This window comes from Rhineura floridana, chromosome 4 (genome assembly GCF_030035675.1).
Source record: "Rhineura floridana isolate rRhiFlo1 chromosome 4, rRhiFlo1.hap2, whole genome shotgun sequence".
Lineage (NCBI taxonomy): Eukaryota > Metazoa > Chordata > Lepidosauria > Squamata > Rhineuridae > Rhineura > Rhineura floridana.
Window position 1 is genome coordinate 44,150,112 of NC_084483.1, and position 19,128 is coordinate 44,169,239.

A 19,128-nucleotide genomic window follows, 5' to 3' on the forward strand; every position below is an offset into this window, starting at 1 on the left:
AACTCTTCAAAGGGGAGAAAACATAAGTTTTTTCTGAGAAAGCTCGTAATTATAATGTCCATTCTGAACCCAGAAGAGGGATACTTATCCCATCACTAAAATTTAAGATGCTATATATAATATGTATTCACAGAACCTCTTCTATTAAGAAAATGGCTCTCTCTTACCTTAACTGATTTTATCTCAAACTCCAACATATGAAAGACTTAGACAAGTTGGCAGTTCTTTTGGCAGATGTCAAATGTGACATCTCACAAGCACCCAATTGTCAAATGATACCACAAATCAAATGCTGTCATATACTAATTACCATTGCATGTTATCTGTCAAATGCTGTCAGATTGGGAAAAATGCTATTGCATGTCAACTCTTAAAACACTGTTTAATAGTAAATACTGTTGCCTGGCAAACATCAAATACTGTCAAACAGATTATACTGTTTTCCAGGGCAGTCTTACATGTTTTGGAAGCTTCTCAGGGGTCCCATCTTATTAATTGTGGACAAATTTCCCCAAAAGGCAGCTTGTTCACTGTTGCTGATCTTCTGGCATGTTCAGCCACAAGGGAAGATTGGGTGAGTGGAGCATAACCCCTAAAACATGCCCCAGAATCCTTTGCAGCTCACAGGGATCCATGGGTGACAAGTAGTGGTTTCTTCACAGATAAATCAATGTGACAAGTGTTCCTTGAAGGTAGAAAGGTAGGAAATCATTGGGCTACATCATTGTATATCAGCTAACAGTATTGCGAAATACTAGATTCCATTGCATATTAACTCGCAAGTACTGTCAAATATCAGCTGTCATATGTCAAATTTGGAATCAAATGTCCTTGTGTATCAAACACAAATATCTAATATTTGACAAATATATGAATGATCCAAATATCTGGAGAATATTCGACAAATATTGTCAAAGGAGAATTGTGAGACTTTGGGGGAGCAATTTCATTTCAGCTCTAGTTTTGTAAAAGTATTACATTCGCCTACGCATACAAACATATATGCTGTAATTTGGTGTCTGCTGTTAAAATTGCTGACATAATGGTGATCGCTATATGTGTGCATTTAAACAAATACAAAAAATTAATAAAATGAATATATATCAGGATCTCCACTATTATGATTCACACTGTGACTCTGCTTAATTAGTGCTGCCAGAGCTCTAATGAATTATTTGACACTTCATTCTCTGTAGAAAGTATAGAAATCTTGTGTGACACAGTCTTTATGGATTTTGAGATTGTGCCAGCTTTTAGTGCACAGAACTCTAAATTCTGTTTCCTACCAGATAGAAACAGAGATTGTCTAGAGAAAGAAGGAACAGTGAAGCTGTTATCAATGCTCAGCTGTCTTCAGGGTGCTAACTGCTGCTACACTATAATTTATTGCTAATTAACAGAACTAAAATAGAAGCTTTTGTTTGTCATCCACTGGCCGTGCCTTGGCTTTGGTGTTGCCACATTTCTCTCTAACTATAATAGAAGTGTTCAAGTGGGTGACCTTGGGCTTACTTGATTTAGAGCTTTTGTAAAGTAACATTAACTACACTGCATACACAAATCTCACCCTTTCTAGTGCATGTTCATGTGCTGGCAAACTGAATTTGTTACTGTGTAGTGAATGGCATAACTTTTAGATGGGCTTATAGGTTTTACAGATTTGTAGAATTGGACACCCTCTAAAGAAAAAACAAACAATGTGGTTTAATTTATTTTATGGGGTCAAAACCTACCCCAGAAGTGTTTTCATTGTACAATATACACATAAGTACACCTACAGGGTAGTCTTTGTAGGACATTGTTACAAATTGTCACCCGTACAACTTCTGCAAATTTCAGCCAGTTACGTACCGTTTTACTTCTGGAAACATCCCAGGGTATAAAATGTCACAGAAATGCATCGCTATGTGCCATTGGGTTGTATTTATACCCCAGCCAATATTAACAGATTAAGGCAGTAAAACAACCCATGGTTTTTTCATAGAAAAATGGTCAGGGACAGGTCAACAAAGAGCACTGGAGTCAAATTTCCCCTCCCAAGCAAACAAGCTTACAGTCACATCTCCAAGGTCCCACTGTTGCAAAAGGACACACCTTTGGCTTTTGGAAGAAAAAAACATGGCTTCTACAAGCAAAGTAAGTTTTCTTTTACAAATGGTGGGAATTATAAATGCCAGGGAACTGTTATGAACACCCCCTTCCAGCCCCTTTCTGGCATGCAAAGGAGAGGAATGCATGTCTTTGCCCAGGCTATCCCCCCCTCATCCCATTTTCTGGGAGAAACCGGGATGAGATAGGAAGGGAAGTAACTATTCTGCATCCATCCAGACCTGATTCCAGGCATCCCTCATAGGTTGGATGGGGGTGCTTTGAAATGCCGAGGGCATTCCCTTTGAAGGGCAACATCTACTTTGGCAAGCAGCTTGGAGTGACACAGGAAACCCAGCTTGGTTACAATGTTGTTCCCAAGCTGCTAGAACTGTGGTACAACAGTGGGAAAAATGTAGTTGGGGACAATTTCTTTACCAGAATTGGGTTGGCTGAACGTTTGCTTCATAAAGATTTTACTCTTCTGGAACAACTGGATGCTGCCCCCCCTTGTAATGGGGTATAGGATAAGAAAAGCAGCAGACAGTGCAACAGCTGTGGGAAGTTCGGTTGTGGGGTCCGCAGCATGGTAGAAATTAAGTGTGAAGGTATCAATAGGTCGGTACAACCATATAATGTTGTTTGGGAACATTTCTCTAACCAAGGACAGTTTTCCTGCAGGTTTCTTAATGGGGTTAAAGAAACACCCCATAAAACCTTTAACGTGAGCTCTCTGTTGTAATAAAGTTTTTTCTGGACAGTTTACAATGTTTTCATAATATTTTTACTGTAAAAGATAGTTTTTGTTGTGTGTAAGTGAAAATAAAAGTCATAGTGTGTTAAAGGAACATAAATTGTGTTGTTACTTAATATGCAGGGGGATGCACAAATGTTTACTGCACAGAAAAATTCTACCTCCTGAATAAGCATATTCCAGCTCTGGTGTTTGGGAATTGTCAAGCACACGTCATCTGACACCACAGATGGAAGTTATCAGCCAGCCTACCATACCTTGGAAATCCCATTGGGGTAGGAAAACACCCTGAATACACATTAGTGTGGTTTCTTTCCCCCCTCGACATTGGATGAAGGTTTTAAACAATCTAAAATGTGCAGCCAATGATCTGGTAGTGAGTTTATATTAATATGTGAATTTCATCATACACAAGACATCTTTGTCCTTGCTCCCTCTATGGCTCTCTCTTTGCCTTCCCCCATCTATTTCATTCCTCTTAACAATATTCAGCATTTAGTTACTAGACCCTTTGGTGAGTGGGCTTGTGTGTTCCAATGAACCCTATGAGCAATGCCGTCAGGAGTCATGTACTCCCAGCAGAATCACCCACGGCGGTAAGGTCAAGGGAGAGGAACCAGACAAAGAACGATCCAAGAATGACCTCAATGGCAGAACAGGTGGAGGCTAACAATGTGTACATTACAACGGCTGTGAAGGCGGATGAAGGCTGCAGCAGATAAAAGACTTCCAATCGTGGTATCCATGCCATTGGATCAAAGCCTTTTTCTGTCAAGATTGTGTGTTGATTGTGGTGTGCTGATCTCCCCACATAAAACAAATTCATGCACAGGCATCTTCCAACCAAACGAAACCAAACTAGAACCTTTGTGAGGTTTTCCCCAATTCACTTTTTCTGCCAAAGGCCTATAACTCCTCTTTGCTCACAATCTCTTGCAATCTTTTTTTCTCTCTCTCTCATACACACACGTGCATATATGCATGCATGGGTAAAATAAGTTCTGTTTATTTATTTTTAGTTATTTATTTATTATTTTATTTATACCCCGCCCTTCCTTCCAGCAGGAGCCCAGGGCAGCAAACAAAAACATAAAAACACTTTAAAACATCATAAAAGACCTTAAAATATATTAAAACAAAACAGCAGTAAAAACATTAAAAAAAACTTTTAAAACATCTTTAAAAAAAGGGTTAAAGATATTAAAAGACATATTAAAAGCAATTCTAACACAGACGCAGACTGGGATAGGTCTCAACTAAAAAGGCTTGTTGGAAGAGGAAAGTCTTCAAAAGGCACTGAAAAGACTGCCTAATATTCAAGGGGAGGGAATTCCACAGTGTAGGCGCCGCCACACTAAAGGTCCATTTCCTATATTGTACAGAACGAATCTCCTGATAAGATGGTATCTGCAGGAGGCCCTCACCTGCAGAGCGCAGTGATCGACTGGGTATATAAGGGGTAATACGGTCTTTCAGGTAACCTGGTCCCGAGCTGTATAGGGCTTTGTACACCAAAACTAGAGCCTTGAACTTGGCCTGGTAGCAAATGGGCAGCCAGTGCAGTTCTTTCAGCAGTGGGGTGACATGTTGGCGATACCCTGCCCCGGAGAGCAGTCTCGCTGCTGCATTTTGCACTGGCTGCAGCTTCCGGACCAACCTCAAGAGCAGCCCCACATAGAGTGCATTACAGTAACCCAGCCTGGTGGTTACCAGTGCGTGGACAACAGTGGTCAGGCTATCCCGGTCCAGAAACGGCCACAGCTGTCTCACCAGCCAAAGCTGGTAAAAGGCACTCCTAGCCACAGAGGTCACCTGGGCCTCTAGCGACAAAGATGGATCCAGAAGCCCCATCCAAAGCAGGCAACTGACCAATTATCCGAACTCGGGAACCACCAACCCACATCACCTTCAGCTTGCTAGGATTCAGACTGAGTTTATTGGCCCTCATCCAGCCCACCACCGAGTCCAAGCAGCAGTCCAGGGCTTGCACGGCCTCTCCTAATTCAGATGTTATGGAGAAATAGAGCTGGGTGTCGTCAGCATATTGCTGACACCTCGCCCCAAATCTCCTGATTACTGCTCCCAAGGGCTTCATATAGATGTTGAACAGCATGGGGGACAAGATGGTACCCTACGGAACCCCACAGCATAGCTGCCAGGGGGCCAAAAGACAGTCACCCAATGCTATTATCTGAGAGCGACCCTGGAGATAGGATCGGAACCACTGTAAAACAGTGCCTCCAATACCCATCTCACCAAGTTGGCCCAGAAGGATGCAATGGTCAATGGTATCAAAAGCCGTTTGTTAACATTAATATGTTGCTAACAATGTATAACACTCTTAAATTCATTATTAAATTTGTGGGGAAACAACATGATGATGATGGTATTAATTTATGAATCACTTTTCATATAAATTTCAAGGTGATTTATTTCATACAATAAAAACAACTAAAGATAAGTTTAACAACAATACAAAAAATAGCTGAAGATAGGTTTTAAAATTATTGTTTTTTAATTAATTTAAATTTACACCCAAGGCAGAAGGCTTAATTTTTTTATCTAGCTGGTAAAACTTGTCAGATTGTGAAAAAAGATGGCTGCAATGTTTTTAAAACATTAACAGTGTCTCAGTGCTGCATGAGAATATTCTCCCTAAAATGAGACAAGACGTCATAGAAGATTCTTAAAAGGGGGCATTATTTAATTAGAAAATGAAATATTTACAGCTAAAACGGTCATAACTCAAAAGTGAACTTGCTTTCTAAAGTACAACTGTAAATCATACTGAACATGAAACATTTATAAATCAGTGAGGTAAATCCTATTTACCTCAGATGTGTTGGGAAAGGTCTGAAAATTTCCCCATTTTTCTCTTTAAGCACCCTGAATTCTAAACTTGATTAAATGGTTTTCCCAACGATTGAGTTCAGGTTTTTGCTGAGGCACATGAACTGGCTCTTTCAGTTCCATGTTTTTTCTGCAGATGGATAGTCCAGGAAGGGTAGCATTTGGAACTCAGAGAAGCCATACATAAGATCCAAGGTATGATTAACCTCTTTGAAGGGCTCATCTTACCTTCTGTCCATGCTTGCCAAGAAAACAGAGATTTAATTGAAAACTCAGATTGTTGCAACTTAGTCTTAAATGGAGGGGAAATTCCTTCTGGCTGCAACACAAGCCCTCCTGATTGTCTCATAAATGATACTTGCTTTACATTGCCCCTCATCCTCCCCTTACAAGGCTACTACTCTTTGAAGGCAAGGCACGACTGAGCCTTTGATGAATAAAGCTTGTTACACGGAAAATGCAATATGTTCCCATGCCTCTTTAGCAATAGGTAGCAAGTGAAATCTAAGTGAAATTTTATCTCTGCCAGCCTAGATAGTTTCCACTTAGGCTTGTGCTTGTATTGATTCATGGGAAGAAGGGTGATTACTGCTTCTGAGTAAAAAGGGATTTATGGAAGGATTAGTACTCTGCATTCTTTGAGGGTTTTCGGGAATGTGACCTCCACTTGGCTAGAACTCCTGTTAAAACTGTTACCACAGTGCTTTCCCTTCTAGTATGTGGGTATTTTGATGTGTTGGATAAACCTAAATAGACCTACAATATATTTCCCAGTTTCAAGTGCAGTACATATAAAACACAAGTTTGGGTAGAGTAGTCTAATTTCTTTCTGAGCCAGTCCCACCAAACAGACGACTGAAGAAAGGAGATGAAATTCTGCTGCACATTATACAAGGCCAAGTACAAGAGTGACCTTGTATGTCCCATTACACCTTTCGCAGCGATCTCTCATTGCCAATTTACTTGACATGATGTGAAAGATCCGAGAGAACTCCTGTATGAGGGATTCATTTGCCAGAATGTAAACAGAGGCGGATCCACAAATTGCAGCTCTCCAAAATACCATGTGCTGTTTCCAGGATTATCACAGGATTTAAAAAAAAAAAATAAAGCCTAAACCAGTGGACTGTAAAAAAGCAAACTGATCCCACATCACATTGTTTTGCTACTGGTTAGAATTCAATGCATTACTTTAATCCTCAATAAGGGGCTGGGCAGAGTTGGTATAAATTTAAGCAAGAGTTCATGTTTTGTTTTTAAATCTTGCTATATGCTTGCTTTTTTTGTGATCTTCATCAGTTTTCAAATGATTATGAATATTTTTGCCCAACTATGTTTCTCCCCATTTTTATTTTAAATGCATGTAACAGGGCAACAGATAACAGACAGCACATTTCCCGTTATTCAGTTCATAACTGATTACATGAGAAGCCAAGAGCTGCAAAAAGACTGACACCTTGATCTTCGTTATATCTGCTAGTGTTTTTGCCAGCAGTGACAATGTTTAGTCTTTTGGAATATGATTCAAGGAAGGATGGTTATAATAGCACAGTCCCAATGACATTAGTGGGTCTGACCCAGAGGCCATGATTGCTGTTTTACAGTCTTCTCTATACAATCTGAAGCAATTGCACAGATGAATTATTCTTCTGAGTATTTTGTACTATTGTGTGTGAACACTTCACACATGCATTTCTAACCCACCCTTGGAAATGTTAATATATGTGGTAAATAATTCCATTCTGTCCTAAAGTTTTGAGGAAATTGGCAATTTCTTATGTGAATGTGTGATGCTGACTATGTGGCAGCTGATGAGTGTTAATGTATTGCATAATCTTTATTTTTGTTATGGCTTATGGCTCCTTCGGGAAAAAGAATGGGGTACAAATTCAATAAATAAATAAGACAAACTTGAGCTGACCTGAAGGTACCTGTACATACTGTGTACGGCATTTGTCCTACACAGGGAAGAAGGAGGGGGGCAGCTGTATATCCCGTTACACCATCTTGTGTGGAAAATGTGTGACTGTAGCTTGTACAAGTGTTTGGAAGCCATTGTCTACTTATAGGCAAAATTGCCAGTAAATGAACTGAAAATAGCGTGGAGCCGAAACAGGCTGCCACAGTTCATGAAAAAGCATGATAAAGCCTTCCCCATTTTGTTCAGTTTTCTTGGGGGGGGGGCTGAAAGTGGATGAATGCTCTGTTGCTTCTCGGATGGCTTCCAGCCACAATGCAAAGCACAACCCTAACTCTCCCAGCATAACATGATGTGTCACAGACACCATGGCAGATGCTTCCTCTGGCAGCTGCAACAATGGCAAGATTGGCGGCATGGCAGCAGCCCTGTGAGCAGAGGCAGCAGCTCTGCAGGATACATCAAGAGGTGGGTTGGAGTGTGTGTGTGTCTGGAAGGGCAGGGATAAGGCTATGAGTAGGCCGGGGAGGGAATAGTAGTAGGTTGGATTAACAGAAGGGTGATTTTAGGGGCTTGGGTGTCCTTTTGTGGTTAGGAAAGGCTGAGAAAGCAGCAGCACTTCTGAAATTCGGTTGGGATGATGGGGTGGGTAAGAGAGCAGGCATTATGACAAAGGCACTCTGAATCAGGATGGTCTGCATAAGTGGAGTCAACCCATGTCTTGGCCATTGATAAGGAGAAGGCTGCACCTGTTCCAGAATCCTACCTTTTTGTGAAACTTTGTGCCCCCCTCCAGGTGCATCCTCCCCACACACATTCTCAAAGGGGGCTCACCCCACTGTCATGAGAGCCCTGAATGAAGGGACGGGTCAGTCAGAAGAAGAAAAGAGATCCTGTTGATGATGTGAAAGAGCCAGGATTATGGAGGTGCTGGCTGATTATATCTTTGTCCCATCACCATCTCACCAGGTTTTGGAAAGGGTCAAAAGCCGGATTTTCATCTTTGAGGGTATTTGATGTGTGTGCCCATAAGTAAAGTAAACACTATTTGGAAGCCACAGTACTTGTGGCCTCGTGATATTCTGCAGCCCAACTACGGATGTTTACAAAGCAGGGGTAGAAAAAAGGCAATGACAATGATCCCCAGATGCAGAGAACAGCAAGCAGTCCATACTCTGCACAGACCTGACACCTGGCAGTGGATGACTAGCAGGAGAAGCTGAAAGGCAGCACTCTGTCCTTGAAGACACCCCATCTAAACCAGGTCATATTTGTGGCCACAGCAGAATTAGCAAGAGCTACAGAATCAAGAGGCAGGCTGGGGAGGAAGAGAGCCCGCACACATCTAAAAAGCTGTAGGTGGGGAGGAAGCTTTGGGCAATTGCTGTGCCCCTGAGGCTCCAGATGTTGTTGGACTCCCATCAGCCCCAGCCACCATGGCCAATGGTCAGAGATTATGGCAGTTGTAGTCCAATGACAACTGGATGGCCACAGCTTCTCCACCTCTGCCCCAAGGCATATCTTATCCCATCATGTATATTATAAGCCAAAGTTGTTCTGCAGAGTAACTGATTATATTTTTAGCCACATAAGATTATGCAACTTGGTGTTTCTGAGGCCACTGAGAAATCAATGGGCTTTTATCTCCCTAATTCTGCATAGGATCTGTCTAATATTCTTGGATTTTAAATCTACATAAAATTCATTTCAGTCACCCTTTCCTTTCTGCAGTAGCATCCTGGTGAAGCAAGAGGATCCCACTCAACATACTTGACACCCTCAGTATCAGTGTGAGTGTTTTTATTATTAATCTTGCACAGTTGTGGCTTTATCACATGAACTTAACTATGGTGGACACATAGTGAACACAATTTGGCTTTGAATAGATTTAATTTTATTGAATAAGCTGTAACAAAACTTGAAATAACTAACAGAACATAGGAAAAGCATTTACCTTAATCCTTTTTTTAAAAAGTGTATCTTTACTTAACTTTTGACAAATTTAAGTTCATGTTGATCAGCTCTGCTTCGAGCAATTTTAAGTTCACACACCTAATGACAACTGTTGCACCTAAGTAAAACCATTTTGCTTATATTTTTCCAAACAGAACTTTGACAAACGGGCAAGAAGTCTTTTACAAAGGCAGCACAGAAGACTTGCATATTATTTCTGTGGTAGAAAGACAAGAGAGAGTTTTTAAAGAAACAACAGTTTAAAGTGAAGTGGTTTTTAATTTTAAAAAATATTCAGTGGAGTACTTTTTACCAAAAAAGTTTACATTTTCTGCTACTTTTTTATTAATAAACATAGCAGTTTTAATGAATGGGTAATTTAATTACACTAATATAATAAATTAATCCAATATAATTCCTCAGTGTGTATAAATTACAATTTATGGTGTGATAATCATTTATGATGCAATTAAAAATTATTGTTATTAACCATCAGTAGTTCTTGATAAATAAATATGTCCATTGTTTTAATTTGTATGTTAATCATACAACTATTTTAAATGCAAGCTTAAAAAGAATTATTTTATTACTGTTTTTTATATTTAATTATGTTAATATTTTTACTGCCATATTTTAAAGAAATAAAGAATTTATAACTGTACAGTCAATACTTTGTCTGGTATTTGTTAGGGATCTGCAGTGAATTTAGATGAATCCCAAACCAAAGCAGGCCACTTCAAAGGCATCTTGATTCCTGGGTTTGTCTAAGGTGAAGAGGGATCCATCTGGGGTGCACTGAACAGAAACAGGAACTTCCAAAGCACTTTCTGGCACCTTGTTGATTTGAGCATGAAAAATGCTGCAGACAAGTGTCTGCTAAAAGTGAAATGATGTCTTTAAGACTACCATATAAGGGGAAAACCAATGTGGGAAGGGCAAAGGGAGAGTTCCTTTGTGATTGACAGGTCTAACTTGTAATCAAAGAAAATTATTTTACCATAGCTTTCCAATCCCAGTGGGAGGGGGTGTTGAAGCAGTAACTTTGCTCTCCAGTGCTTCTTGCTCTTTACTAGTTCTTTCTCTTAGGAACAGTAGCGTTCAGCACAGCGACAGAACTTACCTAACCCCTTGTCACCAGGGTTACTGCAGTTTACCAGAGAGGGCAGGGCAAGGCGGCTGTGAAGTTGGTGCAATGCAAATGCAGCAGCAGAGACAATCCAGCACTCCTGTCAGTGCCTTTGCGTCACATTGACCTCACCACTGTTTCACCCCACCCCTTCTCCCTCCTGGTAAGCCACAGCAACACTGATGATGGGACGTCAGGTAAGCAGTGCCCTGCCAACTGCTACTGCTTAGAGTTATGCACTGACAGAGTTATGGTGGAATTAATGGAGAATTTAATGCTTGCATTTTTAACCAGTATTTGCCTCATTCCAATCCTTATACACTCAGTCCCTTATTTATCTACCCTTTCCCCCAATAAGTACCGTCCTTGTCCATTTATATCTTTTGATTTAGCCTTGCTATTGCTTGGTTTTTTAAATCTGATTATGTGTTGGTTATTCTTATTAGGTATAGTCAGTGTTAACTCCCCTTTCCACCCTTCACCTTAAACAGTTCTAGATCTATTTCATTTCACCTGTCACTGTTGTTATTTCTTAGTGTCTTTCTGCGGGGAGAAGAGTGTTTCACACACATGCCACTGTCTGCTAGGAGGGTAGTGTATATTGTTGTAGTGTATGTCTCAAGTTAGTTGTTTGATTATCACTCATAAAAAGCAGTCAGTTTTAAGCAGCAAAGCAGAACACAATACAGATTGTAATCTATTATTGTATAACATATACAAAGTCACACCTCTGTCTGTCTTACATTGTGCCTGGTAGGGGCATATACGTGGTGCTGACAGCAAACCGCATGATGCCTTTAGGGGCAGAGGGGGCTTTGGCAACAATGGCAGAGGTTTTGGCAGCTGCATTAGCCATTTGAGTTCTCTACCCTCCCCCATATTCAAATGCAATATCTTCACTGCTGCACGGCAGGAGCACTGATGATGATACCTAGTAGTAGGTTCCCTCCACTCCCTTACATTAGATGTGCTCTCTGCATAATTTGCCACTGGCAGCTCCTCTGACTGAAGCCAGAGTGGAGGTCAGCTTGCTAGATGTAGAGATCTAAGGTTCCAGAGGTGGGGTAGACAGATTAGCTGAGGAGGGGGATCTCTTCAGCAGCCCTCACAGCTTCTCCAAAAGAGACAGCAGATTTTGGTGCTGGGCATTAGGGAGGAACACTGCCAGTGGTTTGCCCCTCCAATGCCATCCCTGTGGCAGATGCCTAGCATGAAGGCAGGGATATTGGGACCCCATAGAAATTGCAGAACCTAGTCTGGGGTCACACTGAGATGGCAGCAGATCACAGCTATACACTGCAGGAAGCAGCTAAGCAGGAGGAATGTTGTTGTTGTTGTTTACATTTATATCCAAAGGAGCCCAAGGCGACACTACATGACCAGTGCAGAGCCTTAGAATGCAGCTGTGCAGGCAGCACCCATTCCTCTTGCTCAGGGAAGAGTCAGAGAAGGCAGGGCAAGCTGAGGGCAGGGCAGAGTGAAAGTGAGACACACACCCCTCTCTCACACACATGGAGCAGGTGGCAATGAAAAATATGGATTGGGAAAAATAAGGTTCTACAATATGAAAATTTCTAGCACCATCCCTGATTACTAACCACATTAATGAGACACACTCTTATAGCATGGTGACCACAGAAAGGCTGCTTCTGTTTAAATTTTTTTTAAAAAGGATGCTTAGTTCATGCCAGCCTATTCCTCAAACCAAAACACTTTGCTTACTCTATGAGCAGTACTGCAACCTAGGAGCAGTACCATTGAATTGCTTGTGGGCCGAGTTCAGGGTTCTGGTTTTGGTGTACAAGGCCCTATACAGCTTGGGACCAGGATACCTTACCCCTTATATACCCAGTTGATCACTGTGCTCTGCAGGTGAGGGCTCTTGAAGATACCATCTTATCAGGAGGTCTGTTCCGCACAACATAGGAAGCAGACCTGTAGTGTTGTGGCACCTACCCTGTGGAATTCCCTCCCCTTAAGTATTAGACAGGCACCATATCTGTTATCTTTTCAGTGCCTCCTGAAGACCTTCCTCTTCAACAAGCCTTTTAAGTTGAGACCTTATCCCAGTCTGCGTCTGTGTTGGAATTGATTTTTAAGATGTTTTTAAAGCTTTTTCAAAAGTACTTTTTAAAAGATATTTTGTTTTAATATGTTTTGAAGTCTTTTGTTTTTAAGATGTTTTAGAGTGCTTTTAGTGTTTCTGTTTGCCACCCTGGGCTCCTAGGAGGAAGGGTGGAATATAAATTTAATAAATAAATAAATACCATGGGGAAGAAAGCAAATCCCTTTTCGTTCTCCCCAAATCAACTTCAAATGTGCCTAGCACAAAAGCCACTGGGATTATTTGTCTGCAACTTGGCAGGGTTTTTTTTACGTAGGGCCACCTCTCTCATGTATGCTGTTTTCATATAAATTGCCCATAAAACAATAGGAGAGATTAAGCAAGTCCTATTTAACTACTCAAACCTGTAAAGACTGCCTTTGCAGGAAAACCACAGCAGCTATCCTTCTGAAATTTAACAGGAGTCATTCCCTCAGAATGGATTGTGTGTCTGCAAATTTCATCCTGTTCTGCCAAAAAAATCCCAAAAGTTGTAGATTGTTCAATTAAAAATAATAATAATCAAATTTTAATGTTGCCCAGCATAAAAACCCCTGGTCTATCTGTTTGAATTTAGCATACTTTATCCACTCTGGAACAGCTATTATGCCTGCAAGTGTCACCCACTTCCAACAAAAGGAAAAGATAACCATACTAGCAAATGGGGAAGGAATGACACTTAGTTTTCACAAACTGGGAGTTGGTCTTGGATCATGAGCCAAATCAGACAGCCTCAAGCGTTTCAGACTAAAGCAGGCTGTTTTCTGAAGTGCTGAATCTTCCCTAGTATTTCTTTTAGTAACCTTCCCTAGTATTTCTTTTAGATCATCCTTCTTCTGAATCTTATTACTTCTTCTGCCTCTGGGATGCTCTCTCTCTTTCTCTCCCCCCCCTTTTCCCCCCTCCCTGTAGATCCTCTGGAGTCTCCTGTTCATCTGTTGCAACAGAGAAGATGGTGCCTGTATCATCAGCTTTTAACACAAGCATCATGCCTCTGGAAGCCTTCTCCTGTTGCTCCTGATGAATGAGTGCATCTTCACATTTGTTGTGGAGAGGCAATTCCAGTTCTGTGTACTATACTGCCAGTGCTGAACAATAGCTCAGAAAAATAGCTTGAGTGGACAAGCCATTTGGAAGATGGCCACCTTGGAAGGAATGGCTTCGTTCTATTTAGTGAGCCACTGTGCTCTTCTTTAAAGTTCTGTGCCTCTGGATCCTACACAGATGCTTCCAGCTCCAGGTCAGCCACCTTGCTTGCAGTGGGACTCTGCTTCTTTGTTTCTCTCAGAGTTCCTCCTCAAAACAGCCCATCTAATTACAGACATTTGGGCAGCTGTGGCTGGTGCCCTTTGGGACTGTAGGGTAAGAGGCAGAGAGCCCAAACATCCAGGTTTGCTGGAAAAAGCTGCAAACGGTCCCCTGAAAAATGTAGGCTGCTTTCCTATCTGGGAAGACTGAAGAACACTAGGGAACAAGTTCAGCTCTTATTGGTTAAAGCAAAACCTAGGCTGCTTACATTCTGTAAGGCAGGTTTGCATATGATAAGTGAATCATGCAGGATTTATTTTTCAAAAGAGGTAATACCCTTTAAATAAACTATGTGTGCTGTTGTAATATGATAATCATGGCACAACTGCAATGCCTAATAAAACTATTACATGTTCCAATGGACACCCTTTTAAGTATGCATGCTTAAATTGGCTCTATTTATTTTGAAGAAAAAATAGTAGCCCTCAATCCAGATTAGGGACCCACATCCATTTCCTGCCAACTCCTTCCCCACCCCAGCTTCTATTGGCCCTATAGATGTTTTTTGCAGTAAAGAGCAACTTTAGGGGCAGATATTACCTGGGGCAATTTATAGCAGTAAACTGTTACAGAAACCTGGTACAGATCTGGAGCACATTCCACATCAGGGCTGAATTGGTCACTTTTTCTTCCGAATTAAAAGTGCCCAGTTTACTCTTGCTTTTTATAGTGTGTTTTTGTAAGATGTAGTTTGGCTCTGTCTTCCCCCATCCTTTAAAATGTGTGGTACTATAGCCTAGTAAATAGACTTTAGACTTCCATCATTTTTTTTTAATCCTTTAAAACCAATTTACAAACATCTGGGTCCAAGTCAGTGATTTCAAAAGAGTTGTATGTCACTTATTGTTTTTATTCATTTTGCTTCTTAGCTGCCAATGTTTGTTCTGGCGGGGCTCCTTCCTGTGCAGGTGAGGTGGTGGGAGACTCTTCACAGCTAGCCTCTGTCTAAGAACATAAGAACATAAGAAGAGCCTGCTGGATCAGGCCAGTGGCCCATCTAGTCCAGCATCCTGTTCTCACAGTGGCCAACCAGGTGCCTGGGGGAAGCCCGCAAGCAGGACCCGAGTGCAAGAACACTCTCCCCTCCTGAGGCTTCCGGCAACTGGTTTTCAGAAGCATGCTGCCTCTGACTAGGGTGGCAGAGCACAGCCATCATGGCTAGTAGCCATTGATAGCCCTGTCCTCCATGAATTTGTCAATTCACTGGCGTGCAACAGTGTTCCATGTAGATATGTGTGTGATTTTACACCCGACTTTGGTAAATTTCTGCATGAATAAACTTCAAGAAAAGTACACTGCTAAGAATTGTTCCAACATACTATGCGTGTTCTGCTGGGAGATACAATATCGTTACGCAAATGGACAAAGAAATCAGAAGCAAAAAGCTTTGTATGAACCAAAGAGAAGTGTGTCAAGGCTTTTTTCAGCACTGCTGCTCAAACTCCCTAAACCTTACTCTGCAACTCTGTATAATCAACTCTCAATGGCCCCTTTTGCAAAGTGCCTATGGCGGCGGCAGGGGGTCTTTGGAGCAGAGGAGCCCCCTTGGGGTGGAGAGTAAGAGCAGCTTGGAGAGAGGAGGCTCAGGGGAAAGGGTGAAGCACTCCCATCTCTTCCACTCCAAAATATCCCTCCCGCAGGTGCTTTCCATTGGAGAAGATGCCACCGGGGCATCCATGCTGGAAGGCCACGTCACAGGTATTTTGCTCTTCCATTGACTGTTCTCACAGTCTTTCCCAGACTTTTCTCAGTCTTGTCTCCAGGTCTTATTATGCCATCAAAACGGGGTTTAACCTGGGAGGAGGTAAAGCTGTCTTCCTCATTAGAGGGCAGTCCGCTTCCTACTTCAGGAGGAAAAGTAGTCTGAAGTAGTATATCCCATCTTTGACTATTTCCCCCTCTCATACATCATAATGAGGCTTTCTTAGTCATCATCTCCTCTCTTCTCTCCCTCTGCCACCCCCACTTGATTTCGTCCATATTTGAAAATTACATGGGTTCTGTTCTGTTGTGCTCCAGGTTTTCGGAAGCCGGGTTTGTTACAGGATTGTTGAAGTTTGTCCTTAATCCATTCAGTCATCCATACCAGCTTGGAAAGGAAAAGAGCAAAAGAATGGTGCTTTCATTCTCGTGCCATTTGGTACCCCTGTGAGCGTCAACAAGCACATGTGTTCCATTCCACATTTCTGACCTTCCATCTTCACTTAAACTTATTTCAGAGAGTCTCTGCTAGTTGCTTTTTATCTTCACTGTGGCTGAGGGTTCTAATTTGAACAAGAGGAGCATTCACAGTCATTGTTTCCTGTTTCAAATGAAATGAACCTGTTGCTATGGCTACCCGTTCTGTGTATGAGAGGGAATTTGTGCTGATTGTGAGGTTCACAGATGAGTATATTTCATAATTGCCTCCGGTTTTTAAGTAGTATAATCGGCCTCTGATAGTTTCCCCCCATCCCATAAAGCACAATGGTTTTTTTTAACCACATTTTCCTCTCCTTTTTCTTTCTCTTAATTTCTTCTGCAGCGGTAACTTACACAAGTTACAAAAAAACACCACCACCGGTACCCCCTCGGACCACCTCTAAACCACTCATCTCAATTACAGCACAGAGCAGCACAGAATCAACCCAGGATGCCTATCACGATAGCCGGACTCAGAGGATTTCCCCCTGGCCCCAAGACGGTCGAGGGATGTACAACTCGACGGACAGTTTGGATAGTAACAAGGCCATGAACCTTGCCATGGAAACTGCAGCTGCACAACGTCACGGGCCTGAGATCCATGGCACCTCAGTACGAACCAGCGACAAGGCCATCCTTGTCTCAAAAGCTGAGGAGTTCCTTAAGAGCCGGCGTTCATCGATAGGGATTCAGGTAGCCTGTCACTCACATCTGTTCTGTCATGAGCTGTTCGCCATAGCTCTGTAAATAGCACCAAATGAGTCATTTGGCTTCAGTGGCTCCTAGTACCTTGAGCAACATTCCCTGGTTGCTTAGCTTTAATTGTCATTCATATTATGGCTATGTGGTCATGCAGAAAAGGGTTCAGCCAATATGCAGTGCCTAAAAATAAAAATGAATGAATATATCTCTAGGGAAGTTACCTGTCATTAATGCTTGATATGAAAATTGTACTGCTCAGCCACAGGTGAATCTCTCTCTCTCTCTCTCTCTCTCTCTCTCTCTCTCTCTCTCTCTCTCTCTCTCTCTCTCTCTCTCTCTCACTCACTCACTCACTCACTCACACACACACACACACACACACACTTTTTTGTCTCTGTAAATTCAGAGTCCTTATATAGAATTCTGCCAGCAGCAGTAAGATCACTGACTACAGTCAGTTCCTTCTTTTGACCTTGAAGGAGAGGTCCTGACATACAGTGTTCTTCCCTGTTTCACCACCAAAGGAAGAACACTGCATTGTACCATACACGCAACAATAACTGAAAGCACTTCTGCTCTGGTAGTGTTTTAAGTACTTGTCCATGTGGGCTGGTAATTAAGGATGTCTGTTGCAGCTATGTCCACATATACAACTAAAGTGATGGTGGAAACAGGATGTCACTGGTGACTAGGGATGTGCTAAAATTCCACCCAATTTGGATTTGGTACTGAATTTTCCATTAATTTCCTTATTCTCTATAGTTGAAGATCAGGTTTTTATGTAGCAATTTTCTGCACCTATTTTTGAAAACATATTGTTTTTAATAAAATCTGCCTCTAAAATACCAGTGTTAAGAACAATATTTTTTATTGATATTTCCTTTCAAAATATTGATATTAATATCAATATTCTTGGGAGGGAAGAAAACTGGATCAGTAAAAGCAGTGGAATAGCAGACAAAGAACGAACTCAAATTGATACCGGCCTATTAGGTTGAGGGAACGCTTTTGAAGTGGCACCGGCCAACAGATCCGATCCCTCCTGGTGATTTTTTCTTCTTCTTCACTTGTTGGGAGGAGGACATTGAAGATACAAAGGGTAGATGTGAAAGTGTGCTACGAGTTGGTATAGTCCCTGTATAAAGACTTTAGAACCTCAACTTTCAGATTATTCTTTTGAAAGCATCTCCAAATTGAAACTGTTATCAGCTCGAATGGATAACGTTGTTGGCATGGTGACAATTTTCACATAAGGTTTTCAAAAAATGCTCTCCCTGCTTGAAACTTATTTTTAAACTTGTCCCTACGTTAGGACTGTATCACCTTGTTTCGTATATCTGAATCAGGCCTCAGAAAACTACCATAAAATAGTATGGCTACCCCTGGTGACATGCTGATGGAGAACACCAGGGAGAGCCACCCCTGCTGCTGCCTTCCCACCAGCCTGACAGTCGCTGCTGCTGTTGCTGCCCACTAACCCATTGCTGAATGCCACTAGCTGCTCATCTGGCAAGGCTTCTGAGGAGTGAGGCTGTCCAGAGTGCCTGGCCCATGACTCAGACGAAGGAAAGGGGTCCTTCTTCAGACCGAGGCATTGTGAGGTAGTGCAGTGTCTTGTGCCAGTCCTGTGTCATGAGCTCAAGTAGCCCATTTTCTGTTTTCTGGATGTCTTTTCCAGTTGGCACTCAATATTCCATGTACATTCCATTCCAGGTTGTTGGAAAAGAGAGTTCTTTTGCTTTAGTTTATATACTTTGGGAGTCCCATAATTTCTGGAGTGATCCCATTCTTGCTTCTTGACTGATAGGCACTCAACCACCTAAGTTTGCTATCAGTATATTCCTTTACAACTGGTGCTAATTGAGCACCATTGGTCACAGAAATGATGCCCCATGGGCCAGAATAATTATAACTGCTCCTGCTAGAGCTAACGGCGACTCGTGTATACTCTTGAAAGGATGCAAAACACCAGCATACCTTGGAATATGAATTGATTCAAGGAACTAAATAAGCTAATCCACAATGTAAAGTCCACATCTGTCAGATTATCAGGTTAATGGTCACCAAAAGGCTCTCGGATATAATTGACAATTAAGTAAAGGTGACCTATATAAAGATTGCAGGAGCTCTGAAACAGGAGAAGG

The 19,128-nt window shown here is 41.7% G+C and overlaps 1 protein-coding gene across 1 annotated transcript in view; it reads left to right on the forward strand.

Annotated features, from left to right (window-relative positions):
- The window catches only part of DLGAP2 (DLG associated protein 2), a 590,667-nt gene that overhangs the window by 501,746 nt on the left and 69,793 nt on the right, over window positions 1-19,128 (forward strand). The window contains exon 8 of the mRNA XM_061626231.1: window positions 16,626-16,975. Coding sequence (XP_061482215.1) covers window positions 16,626-16,975 — 350 coding nt within the window. The remainder of the gene's footprint in view (window positions 1-16,625; window positions 16,976-19,128) is intronic.